General features: G+C 35.9%; 1 protein-coding gene and 1 pseudogene across 2 annotated transcripts; one reads left to right on the top strand and one right to left on the bottom strand.

Moving 5' to 3' along the window:
* Positions 1-6,648: 6,648 nt before the first annotated feature.
* Positions 6,649-12,356, top strand: LOC143615175 (ABC transporter C family member 3-like; annotated as a pseudogene). The gene is made up of 10 exons (XR_013150428.1): positions 6,649-9,055; positions 9,128-9,191; positions 9,657-9,867; positions 9,900-10,288; positions 10,359-10,523; positions 10,619-10,913; positions 11,082-11,296; positions 11,388-11,693; positions 11,764-11,827; positions 11,924-12,356. The product of XR_013150428.1 is annotated as an ABC transporter C family member 3-like (transcript).
* Positions 12,357-12,898: 542 nt separating this feature from the next.
* On the bottom strand, positions 12,899-14,984 carry LOC143604140 (ubiquinol oxidase 2, mitochondrial-like). Its single transcript, XM_077080734.1, has 4 exons — positions 14,641-14,984; positions 14,250-14,378; positions 13,094-13,582; positions 12,899-13,014 (listed from the first exon to the last, which is right to left on the bottom strand). The coding sequence occupies exons 1-4, from the start codon at positions 14,944-14,946 to the stop codon at positions 12,955-12,957; spliced, it is 984 nt and encodes a 327-aa protein (XP_076936849.1). The 5' UTR covers positions 14,947-14,984; the 3' UTR covers positions 12,899-12,954.
* Between the last annotated feature and the right edge of the window lie 4,029 nt (positions 14,985-19,013).

Genomic DNA, 19,013 nt, shown 5'->3' with positions numbered 1-19,013 from the left:
ATGGTGTAGGTATGACTTCTAAAAGCGGGTTCGGTGTTATTATGATAGCATTAGATCATTTAATTACAATAGGGCCCTCTTTGTTAAAGCGGTGATTTAATCGGTCAAGAAACTGAAAGCGGGTTTGTTAGAGGTGTTGCAGTTTGCACCATTTCTGGTGTTGTGTTTTTAATTGAAGTTTTTGTATCTTCTATTTTATGGCAATCTGATGAAACTGGGATAATGTCTTCTGTACTTGGTAAGCATTTCTATATTCCAATTCATACAAATTGATAAAAGTGAATGAATGATAATTATATTAAATTATTTAATATTGCTTTTACAACAGATCGATGTTATTGTAAGTTTGTAAGTGAAAGGCTTGTTTGTGAACGGACGGGGCCCGCTATGTTGAGTGCAATACAAAGCCAGGTAAAGTTTGAAATCTTTTATTAAGTGTAGTTTGTTTGTGGGGTCGAATACTCTTAAGCTCGTGGTTTGGGGTTGTTTCATTTGTTTTTAGGTGTCGGGTTTGCGCTTTCTTTGTAGTATTCAAACTAGTTTCTTGATGGTAGAGGGGGGGGGGGGGGGATTTAGCCGTTCAAAAGGAAAGTTTAATTTGTTTGTTGTTTATTATATAGTTGTTATAAATATTTATGGGTTTAGTCAGCACGCTATATGGGTATGTCTAAATTTTTAGTCAGCGCGCGGGGTAAGCTGCTGGATAGCACTCAGGTCAGAACTTGGGCATGTTAGAATGTTTAGATTAAGTTGCAGGTCTGTGTAAAATTTGAAGCAAAAGCAACATCTATATAACCTGTGGAACGGTTACGGGGCTTCGGGTTGGGTGGATTTTGGATTAGAACAGGTACAGGTCGGGCGGGTTACAAGTCTCTTATTTGATAAGTTTCATCCTCAATTTTTTGTTTTTTTTTACTTAGTAATGAAAGCTTAGAATGAATTTGTTACCAAATTAAGGTTACGAGACAGAATAGGTTCGGGTCAGGCGGGATGCGTGTCTTCTATTCGCGTAAGTTTCAGCTTTAATTTTTTGTTTTTCAGTTTAGTAATGAAAATTTAGAATGAATTTCTTACCAAAATACCATTGGGTATTTAAAAATCATTTTTTTGGATTACGGGACAGAACGGTTTTTGGGTCGGGCGGGATACAACTCTCATCCATCTAAGTTTCAATTTTATTCTCTGTAATTACCAAATTACCCTTAGCTATTTAAAATTAATTACAGGATATGGCATACTACCTATCCGCAGTTTGTAAATTCTATGTTTTATTATTTAGTGGATAATATGTGAGACCTAATACCTCACAGTTTGTGATGTTTTTTCAGCAACAAATCAATCGTGGTGACACTCTGTCAGTCTGTCCTGAGATAACCAAAAGTTCCAACCAGGAATCCAAGGGAGGATCCCCCAATCGTTATTGCAGTGGCGTTAATCAAAGTTACACTATTTGGACGTAAGTATACGAATGAAACATATTTAGCCATTGCAATCACTTAGCAATCCTTACCATGTTGTGGTTTCCCACTGCCTTTGTTTAACCTTGATGCGTAATTACATTTGTTTCTATACACATACATAAAATGATTTATAAACAGTCAACCCAAACTATAAGTAAACAACTTAAATGACATGTTATTGCCATGGTCAGATAAGGAAAACGTATTGGAATTGTAGTTGAGATGTAGTTTTAGTTGGGAAAGAGCCATCCAACTAGCTTACTTGCATTGTAGGCTATTAAAGTTTATATATTATTTGGTATCTTGTAGAATGATTTTACATGTTTAGTTGCATTTCTTTTTTATATGCCATAAAACAACCACTTTAATACACTTTAGGTTGTCACTCCTAATCAATTTGAGTTGCATGCTGAAACTGAAAATAAGAGGCCACCTGAGCACATTTAGCTGGATAATGATTCACGAATTGAAAGAAGCCATTTTAAAGACAATAAGTTTTTTCATTTATCAAGATGCCTACATATTAATTTTAATGCAAGGGTGAGTTGTGTATTTTATACATAGTGTTGAACCTGCATGCTATATTGAGTAATATAGAGTATATTTGTAATACATGGCTTTATTTTCGGATCATCCCGTGTATTTGGATCAAATTTTGTAACTCTTTTTTTTAATTTTCTTCTTAGGTTGGGGGTGGCAAAGAGAAATACATTGAGGCGGATTTTGATGCGTTAGGAGAAGAATGGTCGAGTTATGCGGCACAATTTATTTTCCAGTAGTGATGTATAGTATTGAATATTAACCAATATTTTTGTTAACGAGAATATTTGTAATATTTTGACATGAGATGTTTAATTAAGGAATGAAATGAATAGTTTTGCTCTATAATTGTGTCATTAATATAAACATTAGTAATTATAAATATATATATATATATATATATAATTTTTTTAAAAAACTACACGATGACACGCTTAAGTGTTGGTCGTAAAATGGTGTCGTAAATGCGTGTAATATAACGTGTCATGAATGCGTGTCACAAATGTCTGTCATTAACGCGTGTCATTAAACATGACACGCGAGTGCATATCATTTTCTGATTATGACTGGGCTATCAACTACACGCATTTGTGTGTCATCTGTATCACTTAATGAAATGCAATGTGTGTCGTTAAAAGCATTTTTTCTAGTAGTGATATTTCTATGCTACCATTATCAAGCTCCTTCCAAGAACCCGGTGTATGAGTGAATAGCTTCCTCCTCAAGGTGCACACTGACTCGATGAACCAGTTTAGGGGAAGAAAGATACGTGATAACATGCACTTTGAAGGAGACACCTTTGACTCCAAAAACAAGGCTTGTTTGTACCATTTTGCTGAGAAACCTCCATGAAAGTCATTAGGTGCATTCTCGGAATTCAAAATCTAATCTAACCTAATCTAGAAACAAAGTATGAAACTAAGTAACTATTTACAAACTAGCTTACTAAAACAACACATATCATGAAATACAATTGGTTTAAAATTAGTAATTTCAGACTTGCTTATTTTTCTTTAACTACTTGACCTAACTGATATTATGTGTCAAATGAAAACTTGTACTAATTGCAATACTCACCATGAATACTATAACTAATACTCTAAAACACACGGTCTTTTGAAAGTTACATTTACACTCACCTAGAGCATTCACGTCTAATTTTTTAAAATAATAATACACAAAACAAAAGAAGATTTAAAAGGTTACTTTGTATAATCTTTTTCTTAAAACCCTTTAGTTTATAAACAAGTCATTTTAAGGGGAAAAAAACTTTAAATGATATCAATTCTTTTAATATCATAGAAACATCCAAACGATTTACAATAAAGTGGCAGGTAAGCGGGCAACAAGCTGCGTCGCAACCCCATTTTGGATAGCAAACCGAATCCTACTAAAAACAAAGTTTCGATTCTTATGGGCCGATATGTTACCATGCACAACTTTCTGAACCCTATTCGAAAGGTCCATGGCATCCGGAGCTAAGGCCACCAAACGTGTCAAAGGCAAAGGGGATAAACACATGTTGATTCTTCAAACAAGCTCTCTCGTGTTTAGCAACCTTACCTGATGCCGCCTTCAATGCTGACTGGCCTGCTACAAACCCATTGTCCCTAATCCCAACAAGAGGAGACACTCCTGTGAGGTCGACACAAGCATGTTTTCCCCTACCCACCCAAAAATAAGAATATCGGTCGATCGTAATGTCGATTTTCCTTCTTGAGGATCCGTAAGAAAATTTACAGGGGCTTCCTTTTTAGCCGAAATTCCGGCTCATTTAAGAACATCGCATAGAACATCCCTCATCAAATCATGCATGTACTTAAAACCAGACAACTCTTTGCAGTGAATCGCATGCTCACCAAAAGAATCCAAACAAACCTTACGGCAAACCATGCCTGTATTTAAATTAAAAATGATTCATTTTAAAGGGAAATATTTTATATTTTTATTTATCATTTTTTAGCTAATTTCATTTGAATACTACTAGTAAAAATGTTTATTTAATATTTTAATGTTTATTTATTTTTCAAATCAAAGTTTTTAATTACATAAGTTAATTAAGTTTAGATTAAGTTTAGATAAGGCATTGTAACGAACCTAACAGATATGATACAACATGAATGCTTAGTGGTTGACTAATTTATTTTTTGTATACCGTTAATGTAATTTTTGGTATTTGAGCATTTATGTGAGTATTTATTTAGTTTTAGTTGCAGTCCAATCATAAACTTATCTTATAACGAACGGATTTATCAGTCGGAGACGAACTTACATTTTGGATTTAGCACTCACTAAGACTATCCGCTATGGGGCTTGGTGGGGGCGTTTTTTTAGGCGCCGAGGGCGGCAAACACCGTAGTGGGGCGCGGTTGGAGGGTGGGCGCCAACAATCCGATCGTTGCGTTGGCCGACGCAGATGAAAGAATTTGGTAGGCCCCCTCTCAGCAGCTCTCTCCATTTCTCTCATACATACATACATATAACACAGGCGCCCTTAGGGCATTAACCATAGCGAGACATCTTTGGGGTGGGGCTTCGATGCCCTTGATACTTACGTGACGCTGACGTGGCACGGTGGAGGGTTTCGAAGCACCCACCATAGGATGGTCTAATGTCATTCCAATTTGTTATTATTATTATTATTATTATTATTATTATTATCAGGTGCTTCAATTCCGATCAGATGGAACCCCTGATGTCAACACCAGCATCTACTGGTAATCTATTATCATCGAGATTCTTCTTCTTCACTTAATTATATTGGCCAAATATACATTTCATTCACAAAGTTTCCCTCACTATTCCCCCATTGCTTAATAACTCTTGTTATATACCTCTCATGGTTTGATATGTTTGCTCTATGATGGTCACCCCACAACCAGTCCTATCACTTGCTGTTTATGAACCCAACTTAAATATCATCAATGAGATTATGCACCATGGTTTTGTCTATCCCTATGCTTTAACGTCTTTTGGAAAAGGAAACGGTCACATACAAGCAAGGTATACCTTTTTCTTATTTCATATTTGCAAATTGAACTGTTTGTATTTTTGTTATATTAGGTGAAAAGTTTTAGTTCATCTATACGTTTAGATTTATAAATAACTGGTATAGAAACCGATATATATCTTTATGAACATGTCCGGTTTAGTTTTAATCTTAGAAACAAAGGTTATGTAAGATAATAGACATATCATTCCAATGATTATCTTCATTATGAAATGCCAACTGCACATGAAATGAAGTATGATGAATCATGTCATTTCCTTTGTCAAGTCTATTATACAGTCTATTTCTTATTCTTCCCAAAGGCGAGACCGAGTCAAGTTTGACAAAAATGTGTCCTGAATATTGATACAAAATAATCATAGAAAAACCTTCATATTAATGTTTTAATTTGTATTTAAATAAGGTTTAGTATTTTGGCTCATCATGATTCATGACTTATATGTGATCTATGTTGATGGGAGTACCTGATTCTTGATCTAATTGGTAGGAGTCTTGTCTACTTTTGCTTTAAGCTGATAGATTCAAGAGTAGGGGCAAACATTTTAAAGTCTATTTAAAGGTTGTTTGGTTCAGGTCAGATTGATGATAACAGAAATCAAGATACATGTTTTTTAGTCAAGATAATATGTAAAATAGAGCATGGACGTGAACCAAGAGGGATGGCCCCCATTAGCCATATCTATGTTCTGTTGACCTTAACCATTTAAGGATGATACGAAATGTTTAACCGTCCCATCTCGAGCGGTAGATGTCTTAAGGGGTGTGTTGTGTTGATGCTTCCTAAGTGGACCTCTTTGTTCTGACCACTCTATATTATTTTATTTGAGATTTTTTATATTAACACATTTTTCCGTAATGTAGTTAAGAGGGGAACATAACTCAAGTTTAGCGATGCAGTTGAGGACAATGATACAAGGCATAGTTACTTGCCACTCTTCTACCGGGTTGTGGAGGACATGATACGAGGCATAGTTGCTATGTATTATCTCATAATTTCGTTTAGTAGGTTTTATTTAGATTATGTTCTGATTTCAAGATAATGTTTTAGTTTTCCGCCGGTTCATCATCATGTTTAGTTTGTAGGGGGTTTTAAATGAACCTCTTTATGCCCTGTCTATACTTTTTTTAAATGAGTTTATTTGATAATAACCTACTTGTTATATAATGTGGTCAAAGAAGACCATAACTCAAGTTGATATGTTTTGTTTTGCTTAAGAACATGGTTTTAATTTAACTGTATAGATAAATTATCACCAGCGTTATGTTTCTCTCTTTCTGGTTCCCGCCAATTCACAACACACCATCATTTCCCTTCTGTCTGTTGGCAGCAGTTAGTTGTACTCCACGCCGGGTCTGTTTCTCAATCCGCAACCGATATTTAATTCCTGTGATTAATTGATGGGAAAGTCTGTTCATAAGGTTAAACACACCACGTGTTTGATGAAAAGCCTCAAAAGGTATACTTTTTTGCGTTGGTTTACAATATTATATTAGTTGTGTTTGGTATTGACCCTGCATAATAATGGGCTTCAGAGTAAGCTAGTCTTTGGGAGATATAAAGAAAAAGACAAAAGTTATCATTTTTCTATGTGTATATGTGGGTGTGTGTCATTGTACACATATTTGTTTAGACATTGACCCAAGACTTCAAGAAAAGACAAATGAAGTGGGTGTGTTTGGACATTGACCAACCACTATTTCATCCAACAAAGCTGGTCACTTTATGAACTAAAGCATGGAAGATGTTGAACCATCATTCATAAGTATGCCACTGACTTTGTCTCACCTTTCACTTGTAACCATGAATCAAAACTTTCTTCTCTTTAATAAGTTTTCTGCATTGGCACACCTCGGTTTCTTGGTTCTTGTATTCATCACTTATCTCTGCAAACAAGTCAGTTCCAAAGGTCCTAAACAGATGCCCAATAATGGGGTATTGTTTTACAAACAGACCCTGTTGTCTTGTGTGGTCCTTGTGGTTCTTAACCTTGTTATGTGTTTCTTGAACCTTTTTTATTGGTATAGAAATGGTTGGGTTAAAGAAAACATTATTAGCTTTTCGGGTACCGTTCTTAGAACTCTTGTTTGGTTATTTATTTCGGTTTACTTGCACAACCAGGTGTCTAAATCAACAGAATCTAAGTATCCGTTTACATTAAGGATTTGGTGGTTTTTTTCTTTCTTAGTCTTTTGTTTTCGTCTAGTGTTAGCTCCTCAATTCTTGGTGTTAGATGCTTCATCTGCTATAGTCGGTTTATTCCTTTGTTATATGGGGTTCGTAGTTAAGAATGAAGGTGGTACCATAAGTCATTCTTATCATAAATCGTTGCTGGATGGCGGTGATTCCATACGTGGGAACGAAACTATAACCATGTAAACCAACAATATCTTTTGTCTTCTTACTTTCTCTTGGATTCATCCGTTGATTTCTTTAGGATATAAGAAACAGTTCGATCTTGAGGATGCCCCACAACTTGACAGTTCAAATAATGCTAAAACATCCTTTTCGGTTTTGAGAAATAAACTAGAATTGGATAAGAGTAAAGGCAGCCACATAAATACTTTTAGTCTTGTCAAGGCTATGGTATCGATAACATTGAAAGACATAATAATTACGGGTCTCCTTTCTTTTGTGTTCACTTTAGCTTCATATGTGGGGCCATTCCTCATAGACACATTCGTTAAGTATCTAAATGGACATCGAGAGTCGAATGAAGGCTTGCTTCTAGTTTCTGCATTCTTTGTTGCTAAGATTGCAGAGTGCTTGGCGCAACGACACTGTGATTTTAAGCTGCAACAGGCTGGAATTAAAGTCGTAGCTGCTCTTGTCTCAATGATCTACCGAAAAGGTTTGACCCTTTCATCTCAGTCAAAACAGGGACACTCCAACGGTGAGATTATTAATTTCATGGCTGTTGATGCTGAAAGAGTCGGTGATTTCAGCAAGTACATGCACAGAACTTGGCTGGTTATTGTGCAAGTTGGTCTGGCACTAACAATATTGCATAAAAATCTCGGTATTTCTTCATTATCTACCTTTGTAGCAACAATTGTCGTCATGCTATCCAATCTACCATTAGGACGTTTACAGGAAAAATATCAAGAAAAACTGATGAAATGTAAAGATAAAAGAATGAAATCAACTTCTGAAATTTTGAAGAATATGAGGATTCTCAAGCTTTACGGATGGGAGATGAAGTTCTTGTCTAGGATTGATGATATCAGGAACAATGAGGCACACTGGTTGTATAAATATGCATTTAATGTGGCCATGACTAGTTGTGCATTCTGGGTTGCACCCACATGTGTGGCTATAGCCACATTTGGTACGTGTATGCTTGCTGGCATCCCACTTGACTAAGGGAAGGTATTGTCTTCGCTTGCTACAATTATGAATCTACAAGACACAGTGTATAATCTTCCGGATACAATATCTATGATAGTACAGGCTAAGGTCTCACTTGATCGTATTGCATCATTTCTTAGTTTATCTGAATTAGATCCTGGTCTGGTAGAAATAGTCCCGAGAGGTAGTTGTGACACGTCAGTTGAGATTGTTGATGGAAATTTTTCATGGGATGTGGCATCTTGTAATCCGAAATTGGTTGACGTAAATTTCAGAGTTTTTGATGGCATGAAGGTTGCGGTTTGTGGTCCTGTTGGCTCAGGAAAGTCAAGCTTACTGTCTTGTATACTCGGAGAAGTGCCTAAATAATCAGGAAAAGTCAAAGTTGCCGGAACGAAGGCTTATGTTGGTCAATCACCATGGATACAGAGTGGGACGATAGAACAGAATATCTTGTTTGGTAAGGAGATGGACATAGGACGTTACGAGAAGGTTATAGAAGCATGTGATTTGAAGAACGATCTTGAAGTTCTATCTTTTGGTGACCAAACAGTTATAGGGGAGAGGGGAATCAATTTGAGTGGTGGTCAGAAACAGAGAATACAGATAGCACGTGCTTTGTATCAAGATGCCGATATTTATCTGTTTGATGATCCGTTTAGTGCTGTTGATGCTATTACAGGAAACCATCTTTTCAATGTGAGTTGACCACTAATAAATTCTCAAATTTTCATTTATAAAGTTTAACTTGTTAAAGTAATTTATGAACAGGAATGTATGATGGATTTCTTGGAATCTAAAACAGTGATTTATGTCACGCATCAGGTAGAGTTTTATATGCAGCAGATCTCATCCCGGTAAGCTTTTTAAAGTATTCTTCATAGGCTTGTAAACGAACGGTTGATGTTCGTGTTTGTTCGTTTAACTTTAACTGAACAAACGGTCGAACACGAACAACCAAACGAACAGGCTTTTCTTGTTTGTTCGTTCGTTAAGAAAATGAACTTGTTCATGTTCGTTTATGTTGTCCGTTAACATTATAAATGAACAGGTCTCGAACGTAAACGAACGAACATAACTAACTACGTTGGGCCTAAAAGGTTATTAAATCTAGCTACGGTGTAATGGGCCGAAAAAATTTTTAAATGAATATATTAACGAACAAATGAAATTAAACAAACGTAAACAAATGAACTATACGAACGGACAGAAACAAATATAACTGAACAAAACTTGTGTTCATGTTTTTCCGTTTAAATAAAGATACATAATCGAACTTCCTGCTGAACATTTCACACACTGTTCACTGAACGTTCGGTTTGTTTACATGTCTTGAAGGATGGAAGAGTAACACGGACTGGAAAATATGATGATATTATGAATAACGGAAGTGACTTTTTAGAACTTGTTGGTGCACACAAAGAAGCTTTGTTAGAAATCGATTCTGTAGTACATGGTTTAGGAACTTTTGAAAAAGAATATCCAAGACGAGACTGTTGAGGGTCAAAAGAGTAATTTAGTTCACGTGGAGGGGAAGAAAAAGGCAGCTTGTAGTAGAAGAAGAAAGAGAAAGCGGTAAAGTTGGCTCTTCAGCCTACTGGAAATACCTTACAACTGCTTATGGATGGAGACTTACTCCTTTGGTATTATTATCACTAATTATGTTTGAGTTATCTCAAATCTCGAGCGATTACTGGTTAGCTTGGGCATCGCCTACTGCATCTGAAAGTAATGAGGCATGTGTTGATGGCTTTGACTTCATTATTATTTATGTGGCTTTTGGAATTGGATGCTCTATTTGTATTCTTGCAAGAACAATGTTAATCATGAAAGCTGGCTATGAAACAGCCAACCGGCTTTTCTACAAAATGAATTTTTGCATTTTTCGTGCCTTTCTTTGATGCCAACCCATCTGGTCGAATTCTAAACAGAGTAAGTGAATACATCCTTTCATTGTATTTTTGCTTGATTAAACAACCTTATTTTAAGAATCTGTTTGCAGGTATCTACAGACCAAACTGCACTTGACTTGAAAGTACCGTATGCTATTGGCTCATTTGCCTATGTGGTTATACAACTTTTAGGCAGTATTTTAGTTATGTCACTAGGTGCATGGCCCATGTTCCTCGTTTTCCTTCCCGTGGTTGGAATTTGCATCTGGTTACAAGTAATAGTACTTACAGTAAAAACCATTCGGTTTAATAAAAGTATTAGTATTTTGATTCTTAATATCTGTTTAACACATGTTTATTCTAATTGAAGCAATATTACATACCTTCAGCACGAGAACTAGCACGACTGGTTGGAGTATGCAAAGCACCAGTCATTCAGCACTTTTCTGAAACAATATCTGGATCAACAACTATTAGAAGCTTTGATCAGAAACACAGGTTCCAAGATACATGCTTGAAACTGATTGACGATTATTCCAGACCAAGGTTTCATGTTGCTGGTGCATTGGTTTGGTTCGGGTTACGCTTGGATATGCTATCCTCTTTTCTTTTTTCCTTCCTTCTGATATATCTAGTCTTTGTTCGTGATGGAATCATTGATCCAAGTAAGTCAGTTTTACCACTCATAACCTGTTGGTTTTCTATTTCCTGTATTGTGTAGAACTTACTATCAGATTAACGTATTCTTAATCGTATAATTCAGAAAGTTCAACAACAACAGGCCATAAACTAATGAACCATTAATGGTACTAACACCCGCCATCCTGTTGCAGGTATTGCAGGCTTAGCGGTAACGTATGGACTGACCTTGAACATCCGTCTGTTTTGGGCTATACTAAAACTTTGCAAACTGGAAATACAATTTATCTCGGTTGAAAGAATATTTCAATATAGTTGTATCCCTAGTGAGCCTCCTCTTGTTCTAGACTCGAATAGACCTCATCACTTCTGGCCTTCACAAGGAAAAGTCGATATTCACCGTCTACAGGTAATATATTACTCTTCTTTTTCTTTTTAAAACAAAGTTTTTGTGCAAGTGAAATTAGACTCTTCAAAAAGTTTTGAATAACGGTGAATAGGTTCGATATGCACCGCACATGCCATTTGTGTTGAGAGGTATCACATGCACTTTCCATGGAGGTACAAAGACTGGGATTGTGGGAAGAACCGGAAGTGGTAAATCTACTCTTATTCAAACACTCTTTCGTCTCGTAGAACCGACTAGTGGGGAAATATTGATGGATGGGGTCAACATTTCATCAATTGGACTCCATGATTTACGCTCTAGATTAAGCATAATTCCCCAAGATCCCACTATGTTTAATGGAACCGTTAGAAGCAACATGGACCCACTAGAAGACTATACAGATGATCAGATTTGGGAGGTGCATCAGATAAGTTTTAATCTGCTTATTCATATGTATGGCATTAGTAACATTTAGTTTGTGACTTCAGGCTCTTGATAAATGCCAGATTGGAGATGAGGTTAGAAATAAGGAAGGCCAGCTTGATGCATCAGGTTCTTGATTGCTCAACCATTTTAGCGCATAATTTTTATTATAGTTTGCATAAAAATGTTAACTTTTGACAACCCATGTTTGTAAAATTTCTATAGTTACTGAAAGCGGAGAGAATTGGAGCGTGGGTCAACGACAGCTGATCTGTCTTGGGCGTGTGCTACTGAAGAAAAGCAAGATTCTGGTTCTTGACGAGGCCACTGCATCAGTTGACACATCAACCGATAACATGATTGAGAAAACACTTAGGCAACACTTTTCAGAGTCTACTGTCATTGCAATAGCACATCGAATCACCTCTGTGGTGAAAAGTGACATGGTTTTAGTTTTAAACAACGGTTCGTGTGAGCTAAACCTGTCAATTCATAACACTATCTTTTGTTAATATAAACATTGTGTTTCCTTTGATATGTAGGTCTTGTTGAAGAATATGATTCTCCTACAACATTGCTTGAAGATAAATCATCTTCCTTTTCCCAGCTGGTTGCAGAGTACGGTATGAGGTCGAATTCTAGTTATATAACTAACCACCATCGATAATCGACTATTGCCAAATTGCAACATTGTGATCAAATAGAAAGGAAAATGTACATTTGATTTGATACATAATTCAATAAAGATGTTTCGATGTCGCTCAAATGAATTCTCATCTTTGATTTGATTTTTTCTTCATGCTTCGTAGTTTGATACTGTGTTTTTCGTGACATAATGTTAGATTGTTATTAACCTTTATTGCAGACTTGCTTGCAAAGAAATAATTAAAAAACCGAATCAACTCACATATGCGCTGTCTGGCTCGAGTTGACTTCGAGCTCAGTATCACTCATAACAAAGTTTATTAGTCGAGTTAGCTCAATCCTTAAAAATCTAGCTGCAGTTATACACAGAAGTTGGTTTTCCTCTTGTTGACCACTTATAGTTGTTATACCAAGGAACGAAGATCAAAGAGAACCTACTCACTAACATTCATATGATATAAGAGCTAACTATAAAACTTGTAGCATCAAGGTTTAATTATTGGACAATGAGCACCCAAAGTCACAAACCATCATATAATATATACAAGGTAGTCATATTCTATCAAACCATAAAAGATTCATAAAACTTTCACCAATTCTTTTTGGGATGTTTAATGATATCCAATTGGAGCTGGTGAATCTTTAAGCTCAAGTCCTTGATAATGTATATCCTGCAACATATTACAATCCCATACATCAACTACTATTCAACATATAAACACAAGAAACCAACAATAAGCTAACACTTACCGAAGCAAAGTGATTAACATCGCGATGATGCGCCTCGTCCGCTCTCACAACCATGACAACATCACGAAGCGTCGAATCAGGCGGAAGCCTCCAATAATCAATCGCAATAGCGGGCGCCTTCACATTTTCAATATTACCGTTATCAAGCTCCTTCAAGAACTCATTGTACGAGTGGATTGCTTCTTCCTCAAGGTACCCAGTGATCCGGTGGGCTAGTTTAGGTGAAGCAAGGTATGCAACAAAGTAGGCATTGAAGAAGATGCCTTGGACCGCAAACACAAGGGCCCGTTCGTACCATTTTGGCTTAGCAACCTCCATGAAAGTCATTAGGTGCATTCTTTCGTTTTCGGCTTCTTCTAACAATGCTTTGATCCACCCACCACTTGGCTCGAACCGCCTGAGTGATTTGCAGTGCAGAAGCATTCCTCCCACCATTCCGGGAACTGCAGCCACGGTTTCAAGCATCATTGCTCGACACCCGTAACGCCTCTGTTGTAATCGAATCAAATTTCAACAAAATTCACATTAGGGATGTTGAATCTTGTTAAAATATTATATAGAGTGTTCTGGAAAACATTTACTAGTAGGGGTGTTCTTCAAGTTGGTTTTCAGTTTATTCGGGTTATTCAAATTTGAAAACTGATATTGAACCAATTCGAATAAACTGAATTAACAAAAAAGTTACCCAAAATTATGAAAAAAAAATCAATATTTTATATTATATTAGTGTGAAAGTTCAAAATTTATATAAAAAAATGTATTCATTGTACCTACTCGGTTATTCGAATTTGAAAATTAAAATTTGAGTCAATTCGAATAAGCTTATTTGAATTCGAAGTCTACTCAGAATAAACCAAATTAACAAAAAAAAGTTAAAAATTACAAAAAGTAAAGAATAAATATAAAAATTAATATAATCACAAAGTGTTTAAAATTATGTTTTTTAAGTGAACATATATACATAATTCAAATTCGGGTTAGTCAAGTCGGGTCGAAATTCCCAATTTCCATATCCAATTTATAATTCATATTTGAAGTTCGAAATAGAATCCAAAGTGAATACCCAATATTCAATTATGGTTGGTTTCAAATTTCGGGTTTTTAGTTCCAAATCTGATTCGAATAATTAACACCCCTAAACCCAAGATAACTAAACCTGAAAGAAGATATCAGTAGGCAATCGGAGCGATTTAACAGTCCAGTACGCAAACTTATCCAAAAATGTTTTCGGAACATGATGTTTCTTCAAATCAATCGACAGATCCGCTTGATACGCCTCCCAAGGCTGCCATCAAAATTCAAAATCATCAAACCAGCAAAACATAACATAAAAGTTTAAAAGCCAACCCGAAACCAGTTATTAACCGGTACAGTAGAAACCAGTTAGTAACTATAAACTAAAAATAACCATAGGTTTGTAACCTGTTATGACTTTTGAAACAGAACACAGGTTTCTGGTCCATAAGTCATAACATGATACAAACCCACGCATTATTTTCCATTATGTTTAAGACAATAACCGACGATGTTAAGAAACTAAACCGTACCCTGAAACAATTCCACTTCCACTCAGTTCCATCTTCCTTGGTAACTCTAGATGATGGCACGCCCCAATAACTCGCCACCTCTTTACCCTTCGAACCACCACCACCACCGCCACCCACCGTCTCTTTCTTTTGATCTTTCTGTTCCTTAGAATTCTCCCCCAACGTCATTGTACTCGCATTGCAAGTACCAAACGATGTTGCGTCACGTCCAACAAGTCCAAAGCTGCTAGTAATTCTCATTGCACCCGTTACGGGTGTGTTTCCGGTGAGTGATCGGATAACAATGGTTGCTCTACGACTCATCATCTTAGTAGATTATTACAGCTGCAACTAGAAATCTGGATATTGGTGTGACTATATATTTTGTGTGTTATGTTATTTCTTGAAGAAAATATTATGGATTTTTGGCTCGTTTTATGCCATACAAAAATGTGGCGGTGGAACCACATATTTTACGTGTTATTTATTTTAAGTAATGATATTAAAAGGAAACTTATTATAAAAAAAATATCTTACGACCGAATTTGTGTAATACAATTCATAAATACTTTAGAAGAACATGCATTAGAATGGAAAAGATTCACTAGATTTGTTGAAAATATACGTATTTTTTTATATATATTTAAAATATTAAGTTATCACGTATTAAGGTAGACAAATTAATTTTGATAAACTGATAAAGTAACATTTAACTTTCAATACAAAATTTTTATACGTCTTATTTAGGAAATGCAAAAGTAATAAGTTATATTTTAAATATATTTTGCAAATTTATGATTTTTTATAAGTCTATTATAATAAAACTTGATTTGAATTACTTTTATTATTATTATTATTATTATTATTATTATTATTATTATTATTATTATTAATCAAATAATAACGAATATCTGACGACTGATGACAATGTTGGAGCATTGTCAAATAAGTTAGTAATTAAAAGATGCAAATGGGTTGTCAATTGGGTACTTGTTTAAGACACGATAAGACCTATTAATCAAAAAGTACGATATATGAATTTTTTATTTTCTTAAATAATTGAAATTAGTATGCTAGACTCCACCATTTCCCTTATTGGTGCACAAAATTTATAACAGTCATATAGTCATGACATATAAAGTAGTTAAACGAGTCATATTTATATTTGATATTTGTGTTACGTGCGTCGCTTTTTACTTGTTAAACCTGATAAGACACGAATTACCAGCCAAGGATACAATGCAACTTGAAAAGGTTTTCTTGGGCTCCAAGGCCCAAGGGTGTTGATGACGAGTAACCACCACGTTTTTGGTAAAGTTTTCTGTCTATTTTATTAAATTAATAAAAATGTCAACCACAACAATTTGATAAATCATAATCCCGAATCCCTCTCAAAATCTCTTCACCTCTTATACATTAATAAATAAATGAAACACTAACATGTGTGACATATAACATCAATAATGAGTTAATACTATTGCGTGTCATATTATTCTAATTTAAGCATTATCAAAAAGTTTAAGGTTGATTAAAGCTATACACATTGTTTTCAGAACAATTGCCATTGATAATTTGATATCGAGTCCATTTTCGCCGGATATGTTATTCATGCCCGGAAACTACATATCATCTGTATGGTGGTTGTTTTGCTACCACAAAGATTTGGAGACTTGTGGCAGGTTGGCTTGGAGTGGAGATTTTTTAGGGATTCGAAAAAAAGTGATGATGGAATTGCTAGACGCCATTCTCGAATTAAAAGAAAAAATTGATTTGAGAATGTTTGTTTCGCAATGTGATGGGCTATTTAGAGATTCAGGAATATGTTGCTCTATCAGCCGAAAGAGATTCGAAGTGGAGAAGTTTCCGATATAGTCGTTAGGTTTACAAATTGATTCCAATTTTCAAATGGCATGAACCAAATCATTTGGACATCAAGTCGACTAACTTTCTTTGGTTTATCGGTTTGCTTGTTTTAAACGATTATGAATACCCCTAATAAAGACTTACACATTAATCAACTCAAATTCGGTGTTTAGGAGGAGTAGTTTCTCATGAGTTGACCTGTCTTAAAGATGCATGTTTACATCATCAGTTTTCTTTACCGACTAATATATAGTGTGTTTAATTTGTACAATTAGTTTGAATTTCATTTCTTAAATATAATTTGTTGAAATTGGAGTCTGACTTTCATTCATAAAATGTTTTTAGTTGAGAAATTAGTTGGAATTGGAATTAACTCAGTCACTTATGTTACTATGAAATGAAGTATTTGAATATTAATTTCATTAAATTGAATACATGGTACAAAGATACATATAGCAACGAATACACATTTACAGACTAAATTAAAGGGATAAACTTGGAGACTATAAAAACCCTTGACTAGAATGATCCTCTAGAATATTCTAACTATTTTGAATTTAAACAAATTAATGTACTGGAATATTATTTGATTGTCATATTGTTAATACGCCCCCGCAAGATGGAGGATCCATCGGAAACTCCAATCTTGTACCGTAGTTTAAAAAAGGGAGCTCGAGACAACAGTTTTGTAAGCGCATCTGCCAATTGATCTATTGAGTTTAAGTGATGCACCCTTAAGAATTCCGGTTGTGACTTTTTCTCGAACAAAGTGGTAATCCAAAGCAACATGTTTCATGCGCGAGTGACAGACTGGATTTGAACACAAGTATGTCGCACCTGTGTTGTCACAATAGAGTCTAGGAGCAGCGGACGTGGAAATATTAAGTTCTTTGAGTGAGTTTTCAACCCAAGCTAACTCGGTAGCCGCATTTGCAAAAGCTTTATATTCTGCTTCAGTTGATGATCGTGAGACAGACTTTTGACGAGCAGATTTCCACGAGATAATATTATTACCAAGATAGAGGATGCAACCTGTGGTAGACCGACCAGCCGTGAGATGCCTCCCCAATCAGAATCAGAAAACGCAGTAAGCTCTAGGGGGGATTTCTTATTCAGAAACAACCCATGATAAACGGTACCTTTGAGATAACGAAGTAATCGTTTGAGAGCTTGCCAATGGATCTGATATGGTTGATGCATCAATTGTGAGAGTCGGTTAACAGCAAAATAGATATCCGGTCTTATGAAAGCAAGATATTGAAGCGAACCCACAAGTTTACGATAAGGAGTAGGATCAACCTTTGGTGACCCATCATTAAGAGTTAGAACTTGGGAGGAGCAAAGAGGAGTAAGAACTGGTTTAGCCCCATCCATGTGATGTGTTGTCAGTAAGTCATGTAAATGCCTGTGTTGGAATAGAAATAAACCATTTTTGGTTGGTATTATTTCCACTCCAAGAAAATGACTAGGATAATCCAAATCCTTAACCAAGAACTGTGAAGCAAGACTGTGAACAAACTGGTCAATAAACTCTTGGTTGTTACCGGTTAAAATTATGTCATCTACGTAAACCATGAAGTAACAAGTGACGCCATCTCGATTGTGTATAAATAATGACACATCTGCAAGAGACTTGGTGAAATTGGATTCAACTAAAAAGGATGTTAGCGCCATATACCAAGCTCGCGGTGCCTGTTTAAGACCATAAATGGATCTTTTTAGTTTACACACATGAGTGGGAAGTTGTGGATGAACATAGCCAGGAGGTTGCACCATGTAGACCTCCTCTTGTAAAGTACCATGCAAGAACGCATTATTAACGTCGAGTTAACGTAGAGACCATCCCCGATACAAGGCAATTGAAAGGATTGTACGTATAGTGTAACATCCTAAAATTTTAATGATGAATAAAGGAAGTTATGTTTAGTGATTTCGCGTAATTAATTAATATCGGGTAAGGAGCGGGTCATGGACTTGGATTAATTAAGATGGGTTAAATGAGAATGGGATCTAAGGGATATAAATATCCCCTAAACCCAAAATATCTTCATTTCCATCTTATCCTTTCACACTTCCAAAACACACACATACCACACTAACTTCGCCGGCCGGCCGAGCCAATGGAAGAATCGGGCAGGTCCGAGAGAGAGCGATTAGTGTGCTAGCAAGTAAACGAGATCCAAACAAGCCCAAAAAGGTATGATTCTTGATCTTTGAAGTTTAAAGATCCAAGCTCTTTAGCGTAGATATGACCGAAAATGGTCGGGAAGCGTAGTGGGTGATGTTGAACCATAACAAGGGTGTTAAAATCGCCCAAAAAGCTGGTTAGAAACCAAACAGCGGCTGATCTGGGCAACTTCGCCTGTAACTGGGCAACTTTGCCTTCAAAGCGATGAACTTCGCCTGCAAGCCAAGTTCGCCTGATGAACTTCGCCTGCAAGCTAAGTTCGCCTGATGGCAACTTCGCTGTAAAGCTAAGTTCGCCTAACTGGTAACTTCGCCTGAGGTCAAGTTCGCCTGCTGACAACTTC

The sequence above is a fragment of the Bidens hawaiensis genome, unplaced genomic scaffold (assembly GCF_021521415.1).
Source record: "Bidens hawaiensis isolate Kalapana, Puna unplaced genomic scaffold, B.hawaiensis_p1.1 tig00000237_1, whole genome shotgun sequence".
Taxonomy (NCBI): Eukaryota; Viridiplantae; Streptophyta; class Magnoliopsida; order Asterales; family Asteraceae; genus Bidens; species Bidens hawaiensis.
This window is presented reverse-complemented; position numbering and strand designations above follow the sequence as displayed.

What these genes read in the sequence shown, in the direction of transcription:
- LOC143604140 (XM_077080734.1), bottom strand. Translation starts at nt 14,946, where the DNA reads ATGATGAGTCGTAGAGCAACCATTGTTATCCGATCACTCACCGGAAAC. An exon ending in GGAAGTGGAATTGTTTCAGG is followed by an intron (nt 14,379 to 14,640) that starts GTACGGTTTAGT and finishes TTTTGATGGCAG; the next exon opens with CCTTGGGAGGCGTATCAAGC. An exon ending in CTACTGATATCTTCTTTCAG is followed by an intron (nt 13,583 to 14,249) that starts GTTTAGTTATCT and finishes CGATTACAACAG; the next exon opens with AGGCGTTACGGGTGTCGAGC.